At 37.6% G+C, this 27944-nt stretch overlaps 1 protein-coding gene across 1 annotated transcript; it reads left to right on the top strand.

Moving 5' to 3' along the window:
• The first annotated feature begins 1668 nt into the window (after positions 1-1668).
• LOC145398102 (alpha-1,6-mannosyl-glycoprotein 2-beta-N-acetylglucosaminyltransferase-like) lies at positions 1669-14051 on the top strand. Its single transcript, XM_080271060.1, has 9 exons — positions 1669-1866; positions 2530-2688; positions 4727-4870; positions 5234-5331; positions 6211-6312; positions 7388-7586; positions 10929-11143; positions 13260-13389; positions 13823-14051. The coding sequence occupies exons 1-9, from the start codon at positions 1669-1671 to the stop codon at positions 13964-13966; spliced, it is 1389 nt and encodes a 462-aa protein (XP_080127186.1). The 3' UTR covers positions 13967-14051.
• Positions 14052-27944: the final 13893 nt, after the last annotated feature.

The raw sequence follows: 27944 nt of genomic DNA, 5'->3' as shown, positions 1-27944 counted from the left end.
ATCATCAATGGGGGAAAAGAGGAATATAACTGGGTCTGTAAATGCCCACATTGCCTGTAGGCAGTGGGGATGGCTCAGTTGTACTGTGTACACATGTGTAGAGCATGGACCAGGGATTGAATCTTGGCCAGACTGGTGATTAATCTGTTAAGTTTCATTTCAGTTATTACAGTAATTACACCTATGCTTTAGATAATAGGGCAGGGTAATGTTTTGCTTACTGTGTGTGTGTGTGTGTGTGTGTGTGTGTGAAAATAGCTCAGTTTTGATTTGGTTTGGACCAAGCTTTGTTGAAGTGTTGAGGGCTTTTTCCTGGGGTTGACCTGTTGTTTTTCAAAACAATAAGTCAGGGTCAGGGTCTCATGGCAAGGTCAGCTTAAACAGTGTCGATCTGATTCAAACCAAACTTGGTGGTAGAGTTGGGAGTAAGGCAAGGATAGAGTGATTCAGCTTTGAGAACAATCAGTCAGCAGTCAAGGTCATAGGGCTACATCAAGGGTTTTACAATGTAGCTCAAATGGGTTTTATTTTATTTGGGCCAAAGTTTGTGGAAATGTTAAAGGTCAGGCAAAGATGAAGAGATTCATTTTTAAGAAAAGGTCAGTGTCACAGGGAAAGGTCAACTTAAGCAGTTTTTGATCCAGTTTGGACCAAAGTTGTTAAAAGGGTTGAGGGTTTGGGAAGGGTGAAGTTCTTTGAATGACAGTAGTCATTGGCACATCAAGGTCAGGGCAAAGTCAAATGATCAACTGTTACACCATGTTTAGGGTGTGGACATTTCACCCTCTTAGGGCTCATTTAGTGTCTGTGCTTATACGTGTCCATTTAAAAAAATCATACTGTGTAGCTAAGCATTGAATGTGGGAGGACAAGTGATACTATATCAACACTTCTCTATTTCATGTTTTTACATAAAAAAAAAAATTATAGTGAAGGGTTTTGGAAATTATTTTTGAATTCGATCTTGTACTATATCTTCTAACGTTGCTTAACTTCGCTGATTGGACGGGAAGCGGTGTACCCAACGTGGTTGACCGCCTGGGAACACCAGATGCTGTTGGCATCCCTACGTGTCAAGTGGGGTTGGTGGAGGATTAGTGCCCCTCCCTGTAAAACAATTAACTCTAAGCCCTTGGCCACCCTGTGTGGGATACATGGCGTCTGGCAATGAATGAATGAATGAACTATATCTTCTTTGCCAGAATTATAAAAGTTTTTGGCATGAAGTTTGTAGGCACAGTACAGTAGCTATATACTGTATTTTGATGTCAGTATGTCAGATTGTGAAGAGTAACATTGCACTGAATCAATAGGAGGGTGTGCCTGTGTATATAGCTACAGTACAGTACATTGTTTTATCATGATATAATTAGACATTGATGTGGATGAACATTGGATAGTAGGGAGTATACACAGTAACTTGAAAGGGTAAAGTGAGGCTTCTAGTAACTACATAGCTCAGATTTGTACAGAATAATGGAAATTCTAGCCAATTCCTCCAAATACCCAGTACTACACTAGTTGATCATCTTTTTCATCACTGACCATGTGAAGAATCCATTGCATTTGTTCAAGAACAGTCATTTCTGTTATTGAAATTCGGATCAGCATTGCTGGTACTTTATAGTATCATATGATATTTTTTTGTCCACAGGTGTGTTTATTGTGATGCGTGGTGGGGGTTGGGCGCGAGGTGTGCGTGTGGTGGGCGTGGTTGTGCTGCTGTGTGTGGCATGGCTTCAACTGGCACTCCCACCGTTGCCACATGAACCTCCATCCCTCACAGGGAGTACTGCCAGCAGGGAGACACCCGAGGTTGACCCAGCCCTCAACAGCCCACGCAACCCAACTGCAAAGTTCTTTCAGGTAGCTAGCTACTGTGCTGCATTAAGTACTCTTAGGCTTCTATGACTCATTCTCAGATGAATTAAATCATCTGGTGTTACTGTAGTTGGAACAGAACTGTAGAGTTGTCTGACCATGATATTGGATAGTGACAGTATTACAGCCTGGCTTCTTTGATTCTGTCAGCTGAATCAGATCATCTGGAACTAACTGGAAGAGAGTACTAGAGTTATCCTGCCCATCACAAAATGAAGTGTATTTTACGGTATATTAATTCATGATCACATTTAAGGTACTGTACAGTATGTATTGGCATATTTCCTCACTCCACCTGTGAATGGGAATAAAAGAAGTGGGATGATGATGATGGTGAAAATGATGCCTTACATATTTAATTTTGTTAATTCATGCCCAGTTAGGCTACCAACATATGGTTGCTATGTAAAAAGTCCAACTAATCAGAGTGTATATATTGTGCAGAGAGAGCAATTTTGGCCATATTTATTGAGTTCATAGAACTACAGTAGATGCAGTAATCTTAGAAAACCATCCATTTTTTACTGTATTCTTCATTCCAGGTAGATATGGCTTTCATCATGTACTTTACATTATTTTTTAAAGTTCACCTTTGTATTTTGTATTTATGCTATAAATTTCCCCAAGTTGATGTTCTTCACTTTTCAGTCCAAAGCCCGATCCAGTGTGTCAGCAACACCAACTCTTACCCCAGAGCAAATTTTGGAAATCAGAGAGCAGATCCAACTTCGTACTGGCAATGAGACTGTTTTAAATGAAGAACTTTTTGGTCCAGTGCAGCCAGACAGTATTGTCATTGCTGTTCAGGTGTGTTTCACATTAGTAATGGAGATGTGTGATCATTTAATAATAATTAAGTGCAGTTAATAAGTCATGATCTACATTCTCAGTAATGTGAATCAGCTGCAGATTAACATGTTACACCTTGTCATGGTTATACGGTATTTAAAATGGATAGTGGTGCCCTAGAGTAACAAGTAAATTATACAGTACTGGTATGCACATATAATGAAAGCATTTTGTTATGCCGTTAAGAAATTTACTACCTGTTGTACTGTAGATTTTGTTGTCTTTCATATCACTTTAAGTACTGTATTGGGGGCTTCTTTCAGCAGAATTATTTTTTATTATTTATTATTATTTTTTTTTGCATTACTTTGTATACATATCATGGGAAGTGAGCAATGAAAGAATTTGTCAGTCAGAAGGTAAATTCTATTAGGTCTGTCCAAAAAGGAGCCGAACTTTTGAAATAGCACACCAACTAGCCAACTTTGCATGGTTGTGACGGGAGTGTTGTGTGACAGTGACTTTGAGCTTTAGTTTAACACAAGCCGTATCACACCACATCACTTAGTTATCAGGGTAAAGTACACGTGCTAGTCATCAGGGTAAAGTACACGTGCTCGAATGAACGTGTGTTTATTGCACTTGGCGATTTGTTGCAAGACTGACAGTAAAGGATCTTGAAGAGCAATGTGTTTGTGTGCAATTCTGTCTCAGATTGGGAAAAACTTTTATGGAGACTTTTCAAATGTTGCTACAGGCTTATGGCAAGGATTGTTTGAGCCATTTGCATTGTCACAAGTGTTTCCAGAGGTTCCGCTCGGGAAGCACATCCACTGAAGATGATATCAAATCTGGATGGCCTTCCATGTCAAGAGAAAATGATCACATTGAGAAAGTGTGTGTGCTGTGATCCATGAAAATCATTGCCTGACTGTCTGTGAAGTTTCCGAAGAAGTAGGCATCTGAAAAAGTTCATGCCACACAATTTTAACTGAAAAACTGAAGATGCGTCATGTTGCTGCAAAATTTGTGCCGCATCTGCTGACAGATGAACAAAAAGAGAACTGTGTCACATTCAGCCAGGAGCTACTTGATTGTTTGAATGCTGATGAAAACTTGTTGATAAATGTCATAACTGGTGATGAATCACGGGTGTACGGCTACGATGTCAAAACAAAAAGGCAGTGGGTTAGAGCTTTATCACCATGACTATAAAAGGCATGTAAGTGTCACTCAAATGTGAAGGTGATGTTGATCATCTTTTTTTACTGGAAGGGCATCATTCATTGTAAGTTTGTCCCACATGGTCAGACAGTCAATAAAGAGTTTTATTTGGATGTCCTGAAGCGTTTGAGGGATGCAGTGTGAAGGAAAAGGCCTGAGGTGTGGACATACGAAACCTGGATGCTGCATCATAACATTGCACCTGCTCACGTGTCGCTCCATATCTGTGACTTGCAGCAAAACATGAGATGATGGTCATCCCCCACCTTCCCTTCTCACCAGATTTGGCCCCTGCGGACTTTTTCTTTGTTCCCAGATTTGAAATCCACCCTGAAAGATTGCCGATTTCAGACGATAGAAGAGATAGAGGAAAATTTGGTAAGTGCACTAAACACACTTTCACTCAAGCATGTGTACCGTGATAACTAAATGACGTTGCATAATATGGATAGTGTGAGACTAAAGCTCAAAGGCACCACTGCATAGCGCTCCTCTTGTGCTGTTTGAAAAGTTTGGTTTCTTTTTGGACAGACGTTGTGTTGGTTGTCAGCAGGATTGTTAAGGTGTATCTTTATTAATCTGCTTTTCAGAATTAGAATAGGAAGGTGAGGGATGTTTTCATAATATACAGATATTGTACAGGTGCTGTATTTAAATATTCTTAATTTAAATTTTTCATTTTGTGAGGGGGGGGGATGAAAAAGTCATCATTGCCTTGTGTAATTGGTATCAGTTGGTATTATTTTGAGACTATTATGCTTTTAAAGTACAGTATTTGGTATTTCACTGTGAATGATTGTACAATACTGAATTTATTTCTGTTCATTTTCAGGTCCATAATCGTCTGGAATACTTGCGCCATCTTATTGTGTCACTTGCTCAGGCTCGAGACATTGATTCAGTCCTGCTAATTTTCTCCCATGATTATTATGACGAAGACATAAACCAACTCATTACTACAATTGACTTCTGCAAGGTATACGTTTCCCAGCATTTGCATGGTTACTAAAGAAACTGGGTGATTTTGTATGTGTGTGTGTGTGTGTGTGTGTGTGTGTGTGTGTGTGTGTGTGTGTGTGTGTGGAATTTATTGTGGTGGTTAATAACTGCCATGTTGTTGTTGTGACCCAAGGCTCGGTTGAATGTGAACCCAGTGGATTGCAGGGAGAGGTTGCTCTTCTGCAGTCCACGATACTCCTTTCTGGGATAGGAGAGTGTTGAGGGACATTTTTATAGCCAGACAGTGAATGATTATATCATTGCCATCACCTAAAGATGTTCCTCTCCAGCACTAATAACTGTCTTACTACTGTATGGCATTTTATTGTATCTGTTTCAGGTGATGCAAATCTTCTACCCACATTCACTGCAGACACATCCCCATTCCTTCCCTGGGGAGTCACCGGGGGACTGCCCTAGAGACACTAAGCCAGAGGAGTGAGTACAAGAGTTTTCATCCATTTTAGGTACCATGCATGTCCAGGCATCTCGAAATTAATGGATCTTAAAATTGGATGTCTGTTATTTATTTATTTAATTTTTTTTTTTCATGAGGGGAACAATTTTGTGAGTGTCTAGTCTTTGGTTCCTTCTTGTGGGAAAAAGAAGAATAAAAAAATGTGCTTCATTTATTAATACGGTGTTGCCTCTTATACACAGTTTACTTGCCATTTTTATGGGACTTCAGGACTGAATGTACGGTGTAGTTAAAAACTGTGTAAATGAAACGAGCTTTTACATTTAAGATTGAAGTGTCAGTCATACCTTCCCAATCAAAACACCCATTTTTCCCTCCATAGCTCATCTTACCCCTACTAATACCATCCCATAGAAGAATTATACCCTTATACAGAAATGCTATGTAAAATGCTAGCCTGCATCTTATGCAAGGAATCTAAAGCATCTAAAGTTTCACATAGTATCCCTTCCAGGTTATCAGAATCATTCCGCTTCTCTGAACACACTGCTCTTGCTGCCTCAAGTGCTCTCTAACTCCTTTTATGCATGTCATTCCCTTATTCTCCCAACATCATTCATCCTTTAGCTTTGCTTCTGTTCACTCTTGTTCAGCCTTTTGCCTCATCCCATTTATGTATCCAACTCATTTTAATACAGTCCTCTTAACCATAACTACATACTGTTCCTCTGTTCCAGTTTTTCAACATTAGTGGTAATTTTTCCTCCTCTGATTCTAAAGGGATTGGCTGTATGTAGATAAAGTAAACACAAATATTTTACTCTCTCCATTTCCTTCATTCCACTTGATACACTTCTGCTAGTGTTTGTGTGACATTTTCTTGCCTGCTTATTTTGCAGGGCTGCCCAGCTTAAGTGTGTGGGAACCCCTGATTTGTATAAGCACTACCGAGAGGCTCGCTTTACTCAGACCAAACATCACTGGTGGTGGAAGGCAAACAAGTACGTATTTAGCAAGAAGTATAGTAGCTGATCTGCAGCTATAGATATTACTTAATGCAATGATACCTGCTTATTTTTTGCTGCTTTTGAATAGTTGCAGGGTTTAGGGGAGACCTCCTGTAGTAAAGCGGTAAAAAGGTAATTCCATCAACCTCTTCATCACTTCATCATTCACCATGCATTTTGATATACAGGTATGTTTTACTTTCCTAATCACTGTTTTTCCATGTCTTTCGAACAGTATTCAGCAGACTTATTTTACTGTAGTTTTTCATTTATTTTGGCCACCTTTATGTTTGTATACAGTATCTTTATGATGGGTTAGTAGTGCATTTTTAGGGCTACATTAGTAATTGTGTTGTTTCACTAAGAGGCACTTCTATCTTGGAATAATCCCATTGAATCAACGATAGACTCTGTTCAGATTATGGTAGTTTTCGTATGACTAACCATTGACTACAGACATTTATTTTATACAGGAAAATTGTTGCTAATACCACACGATTGTATTCTGTTGAGATTTTAAACACTGGATAAATTGGATGCCGCTTTAACCTCTTCAGTATGAGAACTGTTTTGTAAGCTGATCAGAATTAACTTAAGGTAGGAAGAATAACTGTAAAATATATCACTGGACTGAAGGAGTTAACATTATCAACAATACATTTTGATCGTGAACTGAGGGATACCTGTACTGACGAATGTCGTAGTGAAGACTTGGTACTGACTGTTGAACGAACATTCTTCAGTCATGTTTAGCCTTTGGTAACCTGAAATTAAAATATAGTACGTGTTCAGTAGTTGATAGTAGCGGCACTCCACATTTAATCCAGTAATTAGGAAGCTCATAGGGTAGATTTTTTGAAAAGTTTGTTAGGTTTCAAAGACTGTGTCACTGGGTTTTCAAAGTCAGTACACCTTATTTTGTTACTTGCAGTAATGCAGTGGATCATTATTTATGTTTGCCTGTATACAGTATATCATTACTAATACAGTGACTCAGTACTTTTATTTATGTCTGCCTATTTACATTATCAAACAAGTTATACAGTATTTATTTTTTCTTTCACTTTAGGATTTTTGATGAGGTATGGGTATTAAGAAACCATACTGGGCTGGTGCTGTTTCTTGAGGAGGACCACTATGTTGCTGAGGACTTCCTGCACACGCTGAAGCTGCTACAGGCTGCTATTCCCCGTGCTTGTCCCAAGTGCTCCCTCATTACACTTGGCAACTACCTGAAGAACTACAACTTTCACACTGATGCCAGAAAGGTATTAGCTCCTGTGTTGACATTGTATAAACATACTTGAAAAAAAAAAAAAAAAAAAAAAAGTATACCATAAGACGGAGCTGTTCGACTCACATAGGGCTATTTTTCATTGTACTAAGGTTTGTAGTGCAACATTTAGGACACTTGAAAAGCTTTACTGCATGGGTAATGAAACACAAACGATCCAGCTTCATATGTGAAAGTGGCTTTTAATTTACAAAAAAACAGAAACAGCATATTTGAAAAATAAAAATGCAGAAGGAAGAGTACAAGTAGCATAAACATTGTCCTCTTCCATCTGAAGTTGAGGTTCCCTACGAACACCCCACTACCTGAGGATAAAAATACAGCGAGCGCTTGCATAACATGGGAATATTGTACCCTGAGGCTCCCGCTTTATGGGAATTCCATGGTTTAGGGCCGTATGTATACGTGTTAAAGGGTTTCCTGGTACCAAAGCCAGCCCCAAGTTCAAACTTTGGGGCAATTTTCAGTTTCTTTTTTTCCAGGACATTTACCTACTTAATAAAGACTTCATTACATACAAACACTGGAGGATTCCTCACCCTCGAATGATAGAGGTTGTGGGCTTGCTGGGGGGAGGTTGAGTGGGGTTCTGAGGCAGGGCAGGACTCCTACTGGTCCCCAGCACAGTTGTCCTTCCATACTGGTTCCATAGAGGCCTTGTCTAAGGAGGAAGATGAGTCCTGTACATCCTGATTCCTCTGTTGCCACTCTTCTGCTTCCAGCACAAGCCCCTCAAAGTCAACAGAAACATCAGACATAGTGTCTTTCTCTGGTCGGTCTCGGTCAGGTGGCCAAAAAAAAAGATCAAAGATCACACACAGCACGTTTGCAGCCAGAGCGCAGGGAGAGGGTAGGCTGCACTGGGGCAGAAATGCTCAGTGGACTGTGATGACACACCGTGCAGACACGTGATAGTAATATGTCATAGTCTGATGCAATCCATGTTCTGTCTGTCACTTGCCAAGTTGTGTGAATTCACGCCACGTTCTGTCTGTCATTGGCTGCATAGTATGACTTTGAAACATAGATTGGGGCTTCCCGCCGAGTTATATCCATTGTCACCGCGTGGTCAGGAGCTGTAAAAATGAGCAGCTTCTGCTGACTGCATTATATCTGTTTTTTTCTGCGTTGTGACATTTCTGGGACACAAAATGGCACATCCCATGTTATGTGAGAATTGCTCATTATGTGATCACTTGCTGTAATGTTTAGCAACACCTGATGTGGGGCAGTTGGACTTTGTGCGCTTTCCTTCAGTGAAATATTCAGTTTTCATTTGAATCGCTTGTCCAATATTATCCTTTGGTTGTGTGCCTTCTGGAGACTCACTTCTCTGCTCCCCCTGCTTCAGTTTGAATTGAACCAACCAGAAGAAGTTCGGTTATATATGTCAATTGGTCCTCCTTCAATTCATGACCGTTGCAAGCATCAGCCCTGTAAACAACATATGTACTAAAGTGCTTTCCACTGGCAATGCTGGAGAATATGATGGATGTTGAACACTTTGTTGTATTCTTGATACTCTCTGCATGTTTTATTCCATGCCAGAATATCTGGAGCTTTCCCATAGGATCATCCATGATGTTGGTTTCGTCATAGGTAATGATGTTTGCAGGAGGAACTCCACTAAGGCCGTCTTCTAGCCTTTTAAAGTAGGCCATTATTACCTCTTCAGAGACAGCAGCCTGTTTCCTCGAAATATTTTGGCATATCCTGGAGGACAGCAGGTATTTATGTCTCTTCAGGAAGCCATGTACCCAGTCTGTACCTGGGAGATTATCCTTGAAATCCGCGTTGTAGTGTCTACAGCTCTCCAGATAGCATATGAAGAAGTAGCAAATAAATTGCCCCAGGGGTCCAAGTCAAATTGCCCCATTAGTCTAATATCACAATATTTTATAAATGAAAGCTGCTAACTTACTTTGGTAGATGGATTAACATTAATGATACCTAGCTTTGGCCATGTGGAGAGGATGGAGGGTGAAAGACTGACGAAGAGAGTGTATGTGAGTGAGGTGGAGGGGGAAAGAGGGAGGGGGAGGCCGAGGATGAGATGGAGGGATGGGGTGGAGAGGTATATGAGAGAGGGGGGTGTGAGTTGGGAGCAGGGCAGTGAAATGGCGGGGGACAGGGCGACTTGGAGGCGATTTGTTTGTGGCCACCCCAAACGGGATTGAGGCGTCTGGCAATAGATAGATAGATAGATAGATAGATACCTAGCTTGTTATTATATATCCAAGGGACAGTGGAGCAAAATACAGTAAATCTTGTGTTATATTGTTGTAAATCACAGCACAGAAAAATCTGAAAATAACAGAAATGAAAAATTGATCACAGTTCACTTTGCCTACCTTCAGTAAGCTATCTCAAAATTTCATTTACAGTATAAATGAGTTATTTTATACAGTACCATATGTAAAAGGAAGCTATACTCCTTTGTACACTGTCTGGACCACCTGAGTCTCATTACCCCTTAGTGAGTCTAATTGCTCTGGTGAGTTGAATAGCCCCATCTTACGGTATGAAATTCAGACTGAAAGCACTGCGGTATGAGGAAGATCATGTCATACATAAGAAAAGAATAAAGTAGTACGTACCATATATGGTCATCCTCTTCTAGCATTACAATCAGTGTCGTAGTCAGGTGCCTTCTTTGGTATAATACCTGTTACATTGTATTTCTTTCAAATGTTCAAGTGATTATGATGCCTGATTGGATCTCAATGGCACCAAAAAACCTAGTTGACCTAATTGGATCTGAATGAACCAGATTTGTCTTGACTGAACCTGAATTGATCTGACTGAGCCAGATTAATGTGTAGGGTTCAGGTATGATGAGTTAGAATTGATTTGGATGTACATAATTGGACCTTTGTGTCCCTGAACAGAGTCATATAGGGTTGTCCTTTGTTTTGTATCATGTCATGTGGCAGTAGCCACAGTAAAATTAGAATAAAAAAGAAAAAGAACAAGAACAAGAAAAAAGAGTCTCTGATGTATGGGTTTAAGTGTGTTGAACTGCAGTTACCCAAACCTGGGGCCTAGTATCTTGAAGAAGGTAATATGGGATTGGCTGTGAGTATTAGACTATAAAGCCTTAGATAATTGTTGACTTGCTTCATGTATGGTTATTTTGTGCTTTTAAATCTACAATGATTTGCTCAGTTATTATTATATGTCTACCTTTAAAGTTTGGTAGTCAGTTTCCCCCAGTTTACTGTACCAGTTGCATAATAGATGTTGTGGTAGTTTGGAAGACAACCCTGACTGATAATGAGGGCATTTTATACTGTATTTTATTTATTTATTTTTTCAGGTTGAAGTGACTCAGTGGGTGTCATCAAAGCACAACATGGGTTTTGCCTTTAACCATAGTGTATGGGACCAGATCAAGGCATGCAGTGGGCAGTTCTGTGACCATGATGACTACAACTGGGACTGGTCACTTCTGCATGTCAGCAACACTTGCCTGGCACAGAAGCTCCACACATTGGTCCTCCGTGCTCCCCGGGTCTTCCACATTGGCGAGTGGTGAGCCATGCACGTGGAGAATGTGTGGAGGGATACTGTTTGAGAGTAGAGGGTATTAATTTTGCTGTGTCATGAGTTGTTCAAATGGAAGAAATTATATCCACATCCAGTGCTGAAATTATGATTGTAGTGAAGATACAATGGTTGTGGCCCAGTTTGAGCAGAAACCTGTTGCTTAGTATTGTATTTTCAGATAAAAATGATTCCAGTACTGAATATAAGTATGATTTCTTTATTTTAGGAGTAGTGTAATGAACATGAAGAGGTGTAAATGATTAGTGAGGGTGTGTTCTGTGTTACACATGTTGAAGCTAAAATTGAGATGAAGCTGAATGATCTCTGTAGTCCTGTCAAAGAAGATTGATGGTATTAAGCTAGTACCAGTACTTTTTTGTTTAGCATAGTATTGCATCCATCCATGATCTTATCCAGTTTCGTCCCATGAGGAACATAGGGCCTGGAGCTAGGCCACTCAGTCCAGACATGGAAGGTCAGAGAGACCAGCTGCTTTGCCTGACAGTCTGGGGTTACTCTACTACAGCTGCAACCAGTACTACTAGAAGCAGAAGAACTTACTCCTTGCTATCTTTCTGACACTTGTTCTTTGGCCACCTCCCCTCCATCTAACTTTTTGGAGACATCAGACATTAGCCTATGTTCACTCGTGTCACCACTGTCTCTCCTTCTCATCTTTGCATAGTGCCAACATTCCAGGATGCAGTTCCCAGGCTAGCCTCCCTAAATGCAGCCCTCCAGGCTGGCATCTCAGACTGCTGGTTAAACATGTTTAATACTGCCAAATCCCATTTTTTCCTCTTCAGAGCATAGGGGTCGAAGGCTAGGCTGCCACAAGTCCAGAACATTTAAGGGTCAACATACGTCCTGGGCAGCATCCACGTGATAGAAAAACCACTGGTCATCTCTTGGAATTGAACCATGGTACATAGGGGAGTGTGTGCTCCAACCGGAGTGTTCTACCAGTCACTCCACCAGGCTGCGCACTGGACTTGTGATCGGGGGATTGCAAGTTCGAGCCTCGCCCGGGCTGCCGTGCCGGGAGGGGTAGCTCCCTCCTGTAACCCTAGCGGGGCTATATAGTCCAATACAGGGCTTAATTCGGGGGAACTCCATTTCTCCCATTTCTCCACCAGGCTGCTGCATATGTAATGCTGCATCTGTATTGTCCCCGGGTTTATAGTTTATAATTTGGGACCAGTTCATATTAAGGTGTTTGGGTGGCAAGAATGAGGGGGGCCCATCCTGCTTAGGCTTGCCTGTATAACCTAGCATAGTTGCCACCACCACTTTTCTGTCTGAGGTCTGTGGTAGCATCCTTACCATGGGACACCCCACCATGCCAGCAGCAGTGTGACTTGCACTGCAACAGACATGGTATTTTTTGCCTGCTGATGTGTAACCTTCCATGATACTGCACCTCAGTTAGGTCCACTTAACCAACATACCTTTTGGTGCTGAGGGTCCAACCCACAGAGTCAAGCATTAAAATCACTTAGTGAAATGGGAATCCCTCTGTTTCCCCCACCAGTGCTGTCATCATGCATTTGAGACAGTAGTAATACTGACACCCTGGCCTATAAGGTCAACCACCCTGGCATACCAGTTAAATGGTATCCCAGGTATCGGAAACCATTTAGCTTGTCACTCAGTGTAGGGTTACTCAGAGAAACACAAGTTGAGTGGATGATAGGTACCCCCAACTTAAAAGATTTCAAAATACCCAGGTGATGTCAACTGTCTTGATGCCTCTTCCTCAGGGTACCTCCATTCCTCCATTTTCATTCAACGTGAGTGAGAAAATGGTTTTGGGCTTGCAGAGCTTTTTAAGGACTGCTAGTGCATATTAAGGCAGTACCTCCATTCCTCCATTTTCATTCAGTGTGAGTGAGAAAATGGTTTTGGGCTTGCAAAGCTTTTTAAGGACTGCTAGTGCATATTAAGGCAGTCATTCCTTTATTTAATCTCTCTCCATTGTGCCATATTTTCTCACTCAGCCATTCGTCATTCCATCCGTCAGCTAATATTTTCATGCTCAAGATATATATAATATGCAGTACCAAGAATATTGCATCTACTAAATCTGGTCTTCTTTTGGCAGTGGTGTGCACCATAAAAAGAAGGATTGTAGTTCTAAGTCTGTGCTGAATAAGGTCCACCGAGCCCTTCAAACTGGCCAGCGCACGCTCTTCCCTCGACAGCTCATAGTTGTACACACACCACCTAAAAAGGTAAGTGAGGAGTCTCACAGTTGACAGCTTTACATAAAGCTGATAATTTTTTTTTTTCTATGCCTCATACTGAAGAGGTTAAAAACTCTCACCATTGACCCCCAGTCATGAAACCTTTTTACTCTGAATACCACAAGATGGTTTTTAATTCGTTGAGATGTTACATTTCTTACTTAAGGACTTAAGGTAAAGTTAAAATGCAGTACGGTACAGTAGTAATGAATTAGGTATATACCATGTTAAGGCTTGCTTGGAAGCATGGAAAATTCCTAGATGAGTGTAAAATAATATGTGTATTATAAAAGACAAATGGTGATACAGAAGGTTATGGTAACCCTGCTGCTGTAGGATTAGTTAATGTCTGAAGGACAAAAAATGTCAACAGGGACCTGCTTTTCATTCAAAACTCATGAACATTTCATTCTTCCCCAAGGTGAAGAAGCACAAAGGTAATGGTGGATGGGGCGACTTGAGGGACCACGCTCTGTGTCGCTCTTTCTCCCTGCCCCCCTCACCACCACCCCACCACCGCCCTCCAGCTGCACCTGCCAACACCTCGCTGGCGGTGGGCTCTTGATTACAGTAGGAGGGAAGTGTTTTTTATAAGAATTTATTTTTCTTTGTGTGTGCTAGAATTGAAGTGATTGTAAATTTCATATTATCGTCTGAGGTTATGGTAAGGGTGGTTTGTGTGTTAGAAACAACGATGATTGGTAATGCTTTCACTATTGTTGTCTGATACTGTTGTAAGGATGTTCTTGATTGATGATCTGCTTTCTTTTTGTGTATTTGAGGTTGTATTTTAGGCTGGTGTGACCAGTGCAGATTGAGTTCCCAGTCGGACACATTTTATCTTTCTTGTATATTTCTTTTCATTTTTAACAAAATAAGTCATGTAAAGTGAAACAATGTGAGGTAAAGCTGTCTCTATGGTTCATACTTAGAAATTGTGATAGAAACCTAGACAAAGCTGACAATCACCCAGTTTTCATTTATTGAATGATAGTCAAAGAATGGTAACAGCCAGTCCCATATCCTATCAGGGTGTAGGGACCTAAGGCTAAGCTACCGTAGTTCATTGACTGTTGGTTTTTAACTTTTATGCAAAATTTTATCATGTAAATTTTTATTCTGGTATTATGAAGGATGCTACCATCACCACCATATCAAAGTGAGTCAACCAAATGTAAGATAAGGCCAGTAGGTGTCTCATATTTTTCCTGTTTCACTTGGGCTGTTTTCTTGTCAGTTTACGAGGCTCCATAGCACCTCCTGCGTACTGTTGTATCCTTACACATGGCACATTAATATTAATATGGAAATTGTTAATGGTAGAAAAGTTAAATTATCATGAGAGAGAATACTATGTAAATATGCAGATTGAACGCTAAGGATAGACAGTAGAAAGACTCTTAAGCTGATGAGAATATGTGCCTTGCCATCACTTTCACAACCTTCATTAGTATGTAAGCCTTCCAGATATCACACCAGTGGTATCATCAAAGCAGTGTGCTTGTTACTGCTTAGAATATGTGCTTCTTTGATACCTTAGTGGGGTTCTCACAGACATTACTTTCTTGATCTAGCTTGTATTTTAGCAGGAAGTTAGCCACAATAGTACTGTACTGTTTGAGGTAGGGCTGTTTAGCCTCTTTGCTATGATGACATATTAGTGTATTTTGTTTGTACCACCTCCAGATAGTTGTATTCAATTTCAGAGAGACTCTCTCTGGGTGAAAGGGTTAAGGAAGTCTCAGTCTAACCCCTCCAGTTCAAAAAGTTTCTCCTAGGCTGAAGAAAAACCCTGGAAAGTAGCAAGAGTAAATCAAGATGTACTGATACACCTGGCAAACATTCTGTCTGTACCTCCTAGTTGTGAGGTACAGTATGTGTATTTGTTAAAGACTAATTCAGGGACACTAAGGAAGGAGAGTTAATGATCCCACTGTTGTTTTAGCAAGAATACTCATGTAAACACACAAGCACAGTTATAGACAATTGGAATAATTTGGAGGGGGAGGTGGTGTGAACAGAGAGCATCCATGTCTTTAAATCTAGATTGTATAATTGTAGAAAAGAGACAGGACGACACAAGCCTAGCTCAAAACCTGTATAATACAGTTAGGTAAATACTAACATCACGTTATATGCCTGTTGTGTCTAGGTGGTAGAATGTTTGCTGGGTGTACATCATCAGAATGAAGTTAATATCTTCAGTCTGATGACATTTTAATACTGTATTTTATTATTGCTACCACCAAACAGTTTTCTTCAGCTTAGGGGGGGAAATCAGATTGTGAAGGTATTAATGGAGATGGTTCCTAACCCCATCACTACAAATGATTTCCCTAAGTTGAAGAGAATCATCTGGAGGTTGCAAGAATAGTTTGAGAAATCAGTCAACGGATTCAAGGGGTAAAGTCTAACATCATCACAGATTGGTGCACAATGTAGTTTTAGGAACTCATATCATACCTCCAGTGATGGTAGAGCTCGTTTACTCATTTATATATTTATTTTGTCCTGTGTGCAGACCCACCTAATCCTTCTTCTGGTGCTCCACCTTTTTGAGCAGTATGCCGTCTATTATTCATGGAGTTGTATATATTTTTCTATTCATTACAGAGATCTCTTGATTATGGAGTGTATTTATATAAATAAAGTATTAAGTGTCACATATGTACTGTATGTTGCATCATATATAGGTGCCAGTATTTTTGCAATTATAGGACAAGCTTCTTGAGCTTGACTAGTTTAGCTTGGGTATAAAATCTGGTGTGCAAGATATAGGGATCATTTATGTACAGTAAGTCAAAGTAGATGATGATGTTTGCACTTGTTTATACGTTAGATGGGATTTTCTCCCTTCGTATTGATACTGTACCATACATTGCTGTCACAAACCACCTTGGTAAGGTAGGATTTCATCTTGAATTATTTAAAAAAAAGAAAAAAAAGAGGTACTGTATGTGTGACATTCAGTGTGCAGCTTCTGTCATTCCTGCCTCATTAATTATTAAGCATGACTGTGTTGAGTTAAATCATTATCAGGGTGGTTGAGTGTTTGCAGCTTCATATGCTCTTGTGACTTAGTCCCAGCTCTGTGTTAAATTGCTGCTATCAGCTACAACAAATGTTGATATCTACTGTAGTGACCTCATACAACATTACATAGCATTTACAGTTTGCCTCTTCCCTTTTTCTCTTTGAGTCACCATTGGCTTATATGTCCTTTCCTCCCAGGATGTACTGAGTGTAGGAGTATTAGTTCAGCTTGTTGATTAAATCGGAATAAAAATAGTGTGATCAGGTTCAGATTAATGTTCTCAGTACCTGCACAGTCCAAGTAACTCAAGGGATCAGAGTCACTGAGTGATTTACAAATATCTTTTGATAATGTCATAATACAGTATGACATACCTACTGTAACATCTACCACAGTAGTGTAGGGCAGCCAGAGCTGAAGTTTATGTAAATCAAGAGAGAATGTTAGTGGTTCTGCTCCCACAGGATGTATGGTTATTTGTTCATTTGATGCAAAGAAATAGGTAACCTCTTAACAAGTATACAGTATAAGCTTGTAAATGTTAATCTTAATTTGTACTACAATCATGAGTCACTAAGTTTATCATAATATTAAATTATGGGATGCAGACTGCTTACTGCTAGAATAATTATAGAACTGTACCATAATATTTATATTTTGCTTTTCATTTACATTGTGTGTGTTTTATTCATTTATAATCTTTTGTCCAAGGAAACATCTATTGCTCAAATTATACCGCAGTGCGAGAAAACATTATGGTGCTATTTGGTACCATATATCATGTTTTGAAATGATGCTTGTGCATGAAAGTTGCACACATTTATTAGAGCTGAGCAACCCTATCCATTGTCTCTCAGCTGTCGTTGGTGTCTTGGGTACTGTTCTTCTTTCTTATGTCACACTCCTTCCCACCAACCTCATGAGACGTGTTCAAGGCATGTGCAGTACGATTCTTGCTCAAGAAAAAGATGCACCCTTCTTTTTTTGTTATGAAAAGAGTCATCTGTTATCATCAGTGCTTTACTTTATATTAATTGAGCAGCATTCAGTATAGAGTAATTAAGTTGAGGGTGTTGTCTTGTACAGGTACCATTGGATGCTGTGTAAAGGGTGTTTAGAGTTGCTGCTGTTACTTTTAAGTGTAAGGGACCGTCAGTTTTGTAATTGAACTTCTTCATGTTTCTGTACTGTATTTATATTAATGCACTGTTGATGTAGGTGATCCTACATCCAGAATTACAGTTGAATATGTGAAGTGATACATGCTGAAGCCCATACCATCTCTTCCCCGTTAATAATCCAATTGGTGTATTTTATATATTATTTTTGCTGCCAACCAACTATTTTAACTAACTTTGGACAGACCTCTGGTAGTGAAGGGGTTAGGAAAATTTATATCTCATGCCTTCGGTTTTAAAAGTCTCTCTAGAACTGAATAAAAGTACATGTTGGTTGATGGTAGCACTAATAGTACATTAAATAATTCATGGGAGTGAAGGGATTATAATTATGAAGAAAAAGTGTATAGTACATCATACAACGCTGCATGTTGCCAGTATCAGGAAGTACAAAGCTGGCAAGTGTTCCTATCCATAGCGTAATTGATAATATTTTGCTACATATTGAACTATATGTGTGTTGTTTGCTGTTATCTTTGAATTATCATTTATAATATAAAACATTTTTTTTTTTCCACTTCTAAGCATTAGCATTAATCAAAAGCAAAAGAATTTAAGACAGCATTTTTAATTTGTTTAAGAATTGTGTGGTAACTTGTATTCACATGTGGCTTATGGAAGTTAAACTTCAAAATAATAGCTCATCATCAAGAATTTATCCAGTTAAATAGTGTAATCTGCATATAAAAACACCAACTGTAGGCTATAGTAAAATGAGGATACATTGTAACACTGCAATATCAAAGTTTGCTATTTCATTATGTTTCTAATTTTTAAAGGACTGTGGCCCAATCATAATACTGGATTTACTTAGGTTTGCAGCTAGCTGTGTGTACATTATATACAAGGGTTACCATGCTTGAAGATAATTTTTAAACAAAGCTTTATCAAATCACAGTGTAATGTGATCAAGTGTGCCATATGTATTTGTAATATACTATATAAATATGCAGTATGTATATCATGATAAGTGTAGAAAAATATTATTCTACCAGGTTTGTATGATGTATGTACTCTAGTTTGTCTTTAGCATTGCACTTTATCTCATATTAAGTGTAAGTATTGAATCTGCACAAAAGATAATAGCATATGTTATGTAGTCAGCACCTGAATGAAGAAAAGCATATATATTACCAGTAGTTTAGGTATAATATGATGTGTTTTCCCTATCCAAAGGTAATGATTTCTTGCATTCCCTGATGCTGTGGCATAAAGTATATCTCATTCTGTTTACTAGACCACTTTTCTTTTGATTAATAATAGTACAAAAATACACAATGAATTTTAATAGACAGAACATATATTTATTATTCTGTGAAGGCTGTTCTTTTTACATCTTATCCTGTTGGGTATACAGTAAAACTTATAAGTTCTGAACTGTTTTAGCCTTAGAGATGTCAGTGTTTTCAAATATAATTTTCGAACATTTTTTATGATGCTTTACATCCATGTCATTATTTGGAACAGGCCTGTACTCAGGAGTTTTACTTTCCTCTTAATTACTGTTTCATTGCAAAGATTTCCATAGCCCCACTCTTGTGTACATTTTATTAATTGTTTTATTAGGTGTGCAAGATGACTTGACTATCTCTGACTTCCCTCAGACACTGTCATTGAGTAATGTGGTTGTAGAGTGGAGGATATACATGAAGGTACTCTAAGTTCGATTTCTCAGTTAAATTTGTTGATATCTTACCTCTGGAATGTGCCTTTTTCTTTTGTTTTGTGGGTATTGTTTTCCTAGTTTCTTAGTTTTTGCTGTATTTAACTAGTTTTGTTTTTCACACATTTTAATTTTAACTTCTTCACTCCTCGAGGTCTCTCTTAAGCTAAATAAAATAACGTGTCAAAAAAAAAAAAAAAATCGTTGTACTAAATAAGTTATTCATCAACTTGATCCTCATGTTCTGCAGGTTGATTCTGTTCACTTAGGTAGAATCCTCCCCTTGCAAAAATTCTACTAACCTGTAACACTGTCAGAGGTCAAAATTCATGGGTCCAGATATCCAGAATATAAGTTGCAAGTGCAAAATCAGAAATTTGCCAGATGTGTCTCACTGTGGAACATTATTAAGTCACAGCAATTTGTACACTTGTAGTCTGTCTTACACTGTGACTCATGCTTCTGTAACCTTGCTGATAATTTCCTAAGCTAGTTTGACCTTGACAGTGACTTTCAGGGAAAGACACAGTATAATAGCCTTTTAATTTTGCTTAGAGCATGCTTGTGGCTCTTATCTTTCAAACACACACTTCCACACACATATGCATGTGCTCGCATGCATTCAGAGAGAGAGAGAGAGTTTATTACGAGTACGGTATGTAACATTTCCGTGCTACCTTTGTATCATGCTGCTTCATATCTTAATTTAGTGTCATGAAGCCTTTAATTCCCACTGCTAAGAGTTTATTTTTCTGGTCAGTTCTGTTCTCTGATTCTTGACCCTCAGGAAGCTCCCCATTTCGTATGTTATTAAATAGTAGTCTCTGGGAATTCATTTTTTGATTTTCATGTGTGTAAATACTGTGTGCTTTTTTTATGTATGCAGTGTATGCTGCGTATTTAATATACTCAAGCATTCAGCATTCCTTGACAAAGAGAGCTTTTTTGGTTTTTCTTATTGCTGCATATTGTGAACAAAATGCACAATGTGGTAGATACTTGTCTGGCAGCGAACTCTCACCCTTTTTCTGTCCAGCTCCCTAATGCAAGAATTAACCTTTACTTCAGTCCTTCATTTATGCAGTAGGTCAGCTCTGGAAACGTTTTCCTTTATTTGTATTCCCTTCTGCCTGTGACCTTCTATCTTTTAGATGCAGTGTGTCCAGGCATCTCGAAGTTAATGGATCTTGAATTTGGTGCTTATTTGTCTTTTATTTATTTATTTATTATCTTGGAGGAAACACTCTTGCAGGCTTCCAAATGTTGGTTCCTTCTACCTTGCATTAAAAAAAGTTCTCTAGTAATATACCAGCCTATAATTGAGTGGTCAAAGATAGATGGGAGGGTTCCCCATAAATTGTAATCCCTGGGGCCTCCGTAACTCAAAATCTGAACGAGCTATACTATTTGAAAACCTATTTTTCTCAGCATGGAGAGGTGCAAGGGTGGTCTTTTGTAAATATTTTGCATACCAAGCTTGTGTATAATCTCTTACATACAACTGTAATCTGTATGATTCTTTTATTTTGTCAATACTATTTTAAATTAATCATACCATAGTCATACTTTACTTTTGCTGCACTATTTATTCTGTATTTACATACTAAAGCTTTATGATGTATTAATATGATTGTAACTGTGGTTACTTATGTATGAGGTATGCATTGCAGTGAGGCAAGGTTTATCAGTCAGTGTGGAGTGAAAGCATAACTGGATCAGAGGTTTTCCTTCACTTGAATACATAACATACGTACATAAAAATGATGCAATGCTGCCTTGAAAGGAATCTTCATACTGGGGTTGGCCACAATAAGGCTGCTGTTTTCTATGGACTAGAAGCTAAACCAAGTGTTCAGATCAGCTAATTACTTCCCAACAGTTGCTGGAAGCAGTTAAGAAAAAAAAGAAATTTGAGATGTGTAGTAAGATCTGTAACAATATGAGAGTCCCAGTTTTGACATTGACTTGGTCACTCAAAAGAAAGATCTCTGCGTGGCTGTACTTGTGGCTGAACGTTTCCTCTTGAAGAGTGATGATCACGTGGCTAGTTACCAAGCCTGTAGCCACACATCACTATCATGGTAATACCTCCCAGGGTGTATGGTAGCCACCTATTTCCTACTTTTATTCACTTTAATGTACGTGCATAATATTCTTGTGTACATTTTATGGATAATTAAATTTCCTTGTGTGCATTTGCAGTGTTATGTACAGTATTACGCCTTTCATATACTTAACTGTTTTTAAAGAAGTATGTCTCTTTGCATTCTCCACCTACCAGGCATCTAGTGTATCTTATATTTCAGTCTGGACACTAATTCTAAGAGGCCTTGAATTTTGTGCTCTGACTTTCATAAACATTCATCTCACTTTTTTTTATGTCAAGCTTCTTAAAAGAAATGTCTATTTGTATAGCTGTGTTTTATAATTGGTTTTCTGTATATAAGAGCATGTTGATTTTGCATGTAAATTGTTAATTGTTAAAAAAGGAAGACTTGAATGTATATTAACCATTTGCAGTTTGGGGCTTCCCTCAAATTAACCTCCTTCACAGTGATGACATATTTCAATTAGTTGAACATGAGGTGATTTTCTGCAAGTTAGGAGGGATTTCTGTTAGGGAATGGGGTTAATAAAGTCTGTATAACACCCCTCCAGTTTGAAGAGTCTTTCCTTAACTGTATCAGAGCACCAGTAAGTAACAAGAATAACAAGGAATGTGTTACCAGAATGAAGCAGTTCATAAAATCATTTGTCTTGGGCTAGAATAAAGTAGGTAAGTAAACTCAGAAGAATGAGAGGATGAGTTGAAACAGCATATGAGTAGGAGTTTGTACTGACAGATTGGCTTACCATCTTGAATGAATACAGGAATGTTTCATTGTTGTTGGCTAAGATGCATAATACTCTACATTGTAAGGGTTTTGTCACACTAAGGTTTGAGTCTAAGTTGGAATAAGAACACCCTATGTCTTAGGCCATGTTCTGTGTACTCTGCCACTCTCACCTGCATCATGTCTGGCACTGAAAAACAGAATACCCAAGAGTGGTCCAGTGAAGTGATGTATTCTTATTCCAGCTTTCAATCTGACTCACATGACAGGACATTTTATGTCAGAATATGGTCAGTTCAAGCCTCATTGTGATGCAGCCTTTAAGAGAGATTAACAGGGAAAGGTTGCATTTGTTGATGTTTATAGCAGGCTACATAAGATTTTAGAGGATTTTATGGCAGCATTTTGTTGGAAAATTTTTGTTATCCCTGCACTACAGCACTGCCTTACCCTAAGGTATATACCTCAAAGGAACTCAACCTGCCACACCCTTAGTTTTTGTTTTCCAAAATTATTATTCATTCTCCTCAGGTATGATTTGTCTGTGTGTAAAGAAATGCTTGATTTCCATTACCAATAATTCACCTATATTCCTGTGTTTTTGGAGAGTCTCATATGCAGTGTTCATTTTATGCACTCAGTCTGTTATGTTATTATGATGATGATGATGAACTGTAGTACAGTACTGCATTAACAAACTACTGCAGCAATCCACAATTACCTTGTGACATCATAGGTGTATCTGAATGAAATTGCCCCAGTAATATCTATCTATTTATCTATCTACAGTATATATATATATATATATATATATATATATATATATATGTAAACTTTGTAAAAATGAGTACATTATTATTCTACTATTCAGCAACACTGTTAAGTACAGTGTCAAAATACTGTATTTTATTCTTATACAGGTGTTTAATATTGTTCTCTTCCCACTCATATCTATGCATAGCCAAAATCAATAAATGTAGTATAATATAACTGTGTACTAAAGGTGTAGAGTATAGTGTAACACTATATGGTACCATGACTGCTACATGTATAGTATTGTGTTTGATGATGGTGCTGCTTAGTATCTGCAATTTATAATTTAATCTTGAGTTTATTGCTGTTCGATTTTTTAACTCTCTCAGGCTCCAACACTTCACCTTTAGCTGAATAAAATGATCCAGCATTTGTTAGAATACAATACTGAAGTTGTTGCAGCCATGAGAGGATTAATTGTACTGGTATTAACACTCTCAGTCACTTGAAACTTATTCTCAGCTGAATAAATTATCTGCCATTAACTGGAATTCAGTTCTAGAATTGTTCCTGTCATGAGAGGGTTAAAATAATCTGTTATTTAAAAATTGTTACATACACTTAATACATTACTGTACTTGAACTTAATACTGTGCAAGGATTTTTAATGATTTTGTATGTGAAATATAAAAGGCTTTATATCTGGTTATAGAATATCAAGAATATGCATAATTGTTGTGGAAGCTGTGTGCATCATTATTTCTTAAAGCTTATCTTTCTTGTATAATATATTGTTCAGCTAAAGAACATTACTTATCATAAACTTCTTGTGTACCAAAGATTCCATGTGCCAGTATTCTCCAGGGTCTGATGAAAGTGAAGGGGAAATTTTTAATCCAGGAAAACCATTGGAGGTGTTACTGATACATTACTGCTTGAAATTTTAGTATAATTTAAATGTAATGGAATATTGGCATTGGCTGTGGTTCTTATGTGGATTTTGCTTTGCCTTAATATCTGTGTAGTATAGTATTTGATGAAAAAGCTGTCATTATATAAATGTTTATTTATGTCAGAAATGTATTTGTTGCCTCTCTCCCTATTTGAATTTACACCAACTTGGAGAAAAAATTGGTCTCTAGGTACATGAAGGTCTGTTAACTTTTTACATGTCTCATAATGTTTTACAAATACTGATGCATATTCAGAGCTTATTATTGTTTATTGCCTTTTTGTATAATATGTAATTGACTCATACAAATTTGTAGATGCAGTCAGTAGTCCAGGTTATCTTGGTTCTAGTCATCATTTCATTTATGCGCATATATACAGCAAGACCTCGATGTAACGGACTTCAGTAGACTGGAATTCGTTTTTATTGGAATCAAGGAGCTACCGGACTAAATTCTTATATATCAGAAAAAGTCTGATAAAACCAGAGGCAGTCCGGACTGTCTGACCACTTCAGCTATGTTCACCACAATAAGGTAAATAAAAGACATGTTTATCAGTGTACAGTACAGTATTATTATCTATATTATACCACTGGATTATTGTAGTGAATGTGTATACTACAGTACAGTACTGCAGTGGTAGTGTAAACAGTTTATAAACTGTTGGTGCCATCCAGACTAATGTCTGATATATCAGAAAAGTCCGGGGTTAGCAGGGGGGAGTTGGATGTCGCTTTTATCAGAATTTCACTTTTTTCGGGATGGCTTTTGCCCCAGTTAGTCTATTATAGTGAGGTCTTACTGTACATATATATATATATATATATATATATATATATATATATGTTACTGCTTTTTGAACATGCTCTATAATACGGATTGCAAAAACCCATCATAGTCAGTATATGAGATTACAGAATTGCACTGCAGCTGTAAGCAAATACTGTACTGTAGTTCTGTGTTAGGTTCATCAGTCAGGGGTTTCATTCACATCTGCATACTGTATATGGTTCAGTGTTCTGCTCAAGGCCACCAAGGTACTGAAATTATGATGCATTTGAATATTGAAGAATGAGTTTATATTACCCATAAATTCTTAAGTGCTGTACAGTATAGTATTGTACTATTAATGAGCAGAGAAGGTTAACTAACACATAACAGCAAAATATGTTTAATAGTATATTGTGTTTTATATTATAATGGTGAAAGTTTCCTCTCTTAGTAACCTCATTAATAACATATGTCACATGAATATGCACAGTACACTTCATTCCAAGATTTAATAATTAATTTTCAAGACTGCTTTTTTTTCTTTTTTCTTTTTTTCTTTTTTTTTTCAGATACATACTTCATGATAAAATAATATTTAGCACTGTACATTTGTGAGCAAAATATCAAGGAATGCATTAAATGGTAAATAAATATTCCAGTTTTAAGAGCACATGCTGTTATTCTGAATTGTCAGTAAGCAAAGGCATTAAGAAATTGTACCTTTTTTTAAAATGTCTGCATTGTTACATTAACTCACTAAGCCTGTGGATGACTTTCAGTGTATTCTTGCTGTCCCCTAATAATTGTCTTCAGCTTTGGATAGATTTTTCAGAATGAAGGGGTTAGAGATAGCATTAATAAGCCTCTCCAATACATGAAGCTTCTCCCAAGTTGAATAGAATTGTCTAGTAACAGCAAGAATATATTACAAAGGATGTCCCCAGGCTTCAAAGGGTTAAGTATGTAATAAATCATCAACCATTAGAATAAGAATATTTGACCACAAGTCCCTTGTTGTTCTCTAATCCAGCTGCAGGTGCTCCTCAGCTTACAAACTTAACCCTTTGGGATTCCAATGATGCTTTTTGGCGTCATTTCAGATCTAACCTCAGAGATTGCGATGATGACTTTATTTGTCATTTTTAAGATACTTTTGTAAAATACTCACCATAAATTGCATTTTCGTGTCATAATAAAGAAACTTGAGCATGATGCTGTGGAATGATTGCTCTGTGTAAGGCAGGTACTGCAGAGCTGGTATGACTCATGGCTTTGTTGCATCATTCATGGTAAACTGTTTTTCTATGGCAAGGTATAAAATTTTGTATTTTTGGTCAAATTCAACTTGTCATTTTGTTTTTTTATTTCCTTTGTATTTTTTTTTTTTTTTAAACTCACTGTGATAAAGTACAACTATTCAGCTTTAAAATAACACCAAAACCAGCTTTCTATCTTAAAAAATGTATTTACACTGGCTGATCAAAGAAAAAGATTGCGAATCGAATACAGTATGCGGCCAAGAATCATAAACAATTGTGCATCTTTCTCCTTTCTCTTTACCCATACCATGCAATAGAAAGCAGAAATAACCGTAATCTAGATATCATTGCAAAGGTAATTTATTGTAGTTTTACATAGTTTAAACTAGATTTAGAAAACTTTACTAGTGTTTTGTCAAATATTTTTAACAGCAAGATAAAAAAATTTTGGATTTTGCCTAACTTAACTCATCATTTTGACTTTTTATTTTCTTTGTTTTCCCTTGTTGAACATGCTACAATAAAGGACAACTGTTCAACTTTTAAATGACACCAAAAGCAACATTCTATCTTGAAAAGTGTATTTACACAGAGCAATGAGAGAAAAATATTGCGGCACAAAGATGTGGACCAGTGCAAGAGTGGCTGACTCTAGCACAGACAATCTGCCCGGCCCAGAAACCTGGTAGGGTTAAGTAGGACTAAGGATTGGTCTGTCTGGGAAATTTGTGAGTTGAAAGTCACTAATTCCAGAGGCCAAATTCTGTCTTTACACATTATTGGTGAATAAAAGATCATAGATAGAAATTAAAATGCCATTGCTGTACCAATTGTTTCATGTAATTTAGTAATATCACTGTAATTAAGTCTTAATGTATACAGTATTTCAAAGATTTCATAAAATAAAGGAAAAAAATAAAGTCTTCATAAAAAAAAACAAAGAAAAGAAATTACTGTATATCTGAAAGTTTGTAAGTTGGGGAGTAGCTGTATTCAACTTCTACACTAAAACTGTCACTGTACTGTACATGAAAATTATATTCTTTCAAAGGAATTGCATACAGTAGCAGTTAGTCAAATATTTTTACATTTTTCAAGAGCCTTTTTGAATAGAAAGATAATAGAAAATATAATCTAGTATCTTATTTTGAAGTGCATAGTATACATCATTAGTGACAGATACTGTATATTTTTCATACTTCAGTGTCACCTAATGAACATCTATAATTTGAGTTTTTGTTACTATGGCTGTGTGTTATTTACATTCCATGCTTTATTCAATGTGATAATGTGTGTTTATTCATTTGGAGTAGTTTTAATATACTGTGATGTTCCTAGTCTTGTCATTTTAGGTACAATTTTTCTTAGGTGTTGCAACTTCAGCCAATAAAAGTAACATCATACAACTGTTTTTTCTCTCCATTTTATATCTAGAAAGTCCCCATTTTATATAGCTTTTTGGATTATTTCTGTTGCTATTTATCTCCACAATGAATAACAGAAAGGACAAAAAAAATGCCCCTTAATGTTCCAGTGCTACCTGTAATGCTGATTGTCGGTTGTCTCCAATTCACAGTATCGGTTATATGGAAAAAAACATTTAGGAGCACATCATCGTCATAATGAAGACATACACTATCGGTGCTTGTGTTTTGCTTTTAGTTTCGTGTATATCATTACTTATTTTCTTTGCATTTTTCTTGTTTTAGGGAAGGTTTCATGTTTGTTGGGTCTCATACTGATGGCTGTGAATTGTGAATGTTGATTATGGGAGAGATTCAAACAGCTGAGATGAGTTTCCTTAGGGGAACAGTTGTGGTGGAAAATATAATGAAAGACACAACTGTAGATGGAACTAATGCAACAGTAATGAAATATGTACTGTAACTGATAGAAGACCACTTTCATTTCTCACCCATCCCCCAGATGCTGAGCAGTAATAGAATGAGATCCTTCATGACAAGCTCTATCAATAGTGGTCATAATATATAAGAAAGTGCATGACAATTGAGTGGTTGGGAGGAGTGTCAGATTATGAGAAAAACTGAAGGACCACGTATGAGAGTAAATGATCGTAAGTGGGTCGTTACTGAGTACG

This window comes from Coenobita brevimanus, chromosome 5, assembly GCF_032717465.1.
Source record: "Coenobita brevimanus isolate Jiangsu-jjx chromosome 5, ASM3271746v2, whole genome shotgun sequence".
NCBI lineage: Eukaryota > Metazoa > Arthropoda > Malacostraca > Decapoda > Coenobitidae > Coenobita > Coenobita brevimanus.
This window is presented reverse-complemented; position numbering and strand designations above follow the sequence as displayed.

Bases quoted from the DNA above. Each gene is read 5' to 3' on its own strand.
- LOC145398102 (XM_080271060.1), top strand. From the start codon at position 1,669: ATGCGTGGTGGGGGTTGGGCGCGAGGTGTGCGTGTGGTGGGCGTGGTT. The intron at 5,332-6,210 runs GTGAGTACAAGA...CTTATTTTGCAG, and splicing joins AGAGACACTAAGCCAGAGGA to GGCTGCCCAGCTTAAGTGTG. The intron at 13,390-13,822 runs GTAAGTGAGGAG...TTCTTCCCCAAG, and splicing joins TACACACACCACCTAAAAAG to GTGAAGAAGCACAAAGGTAA.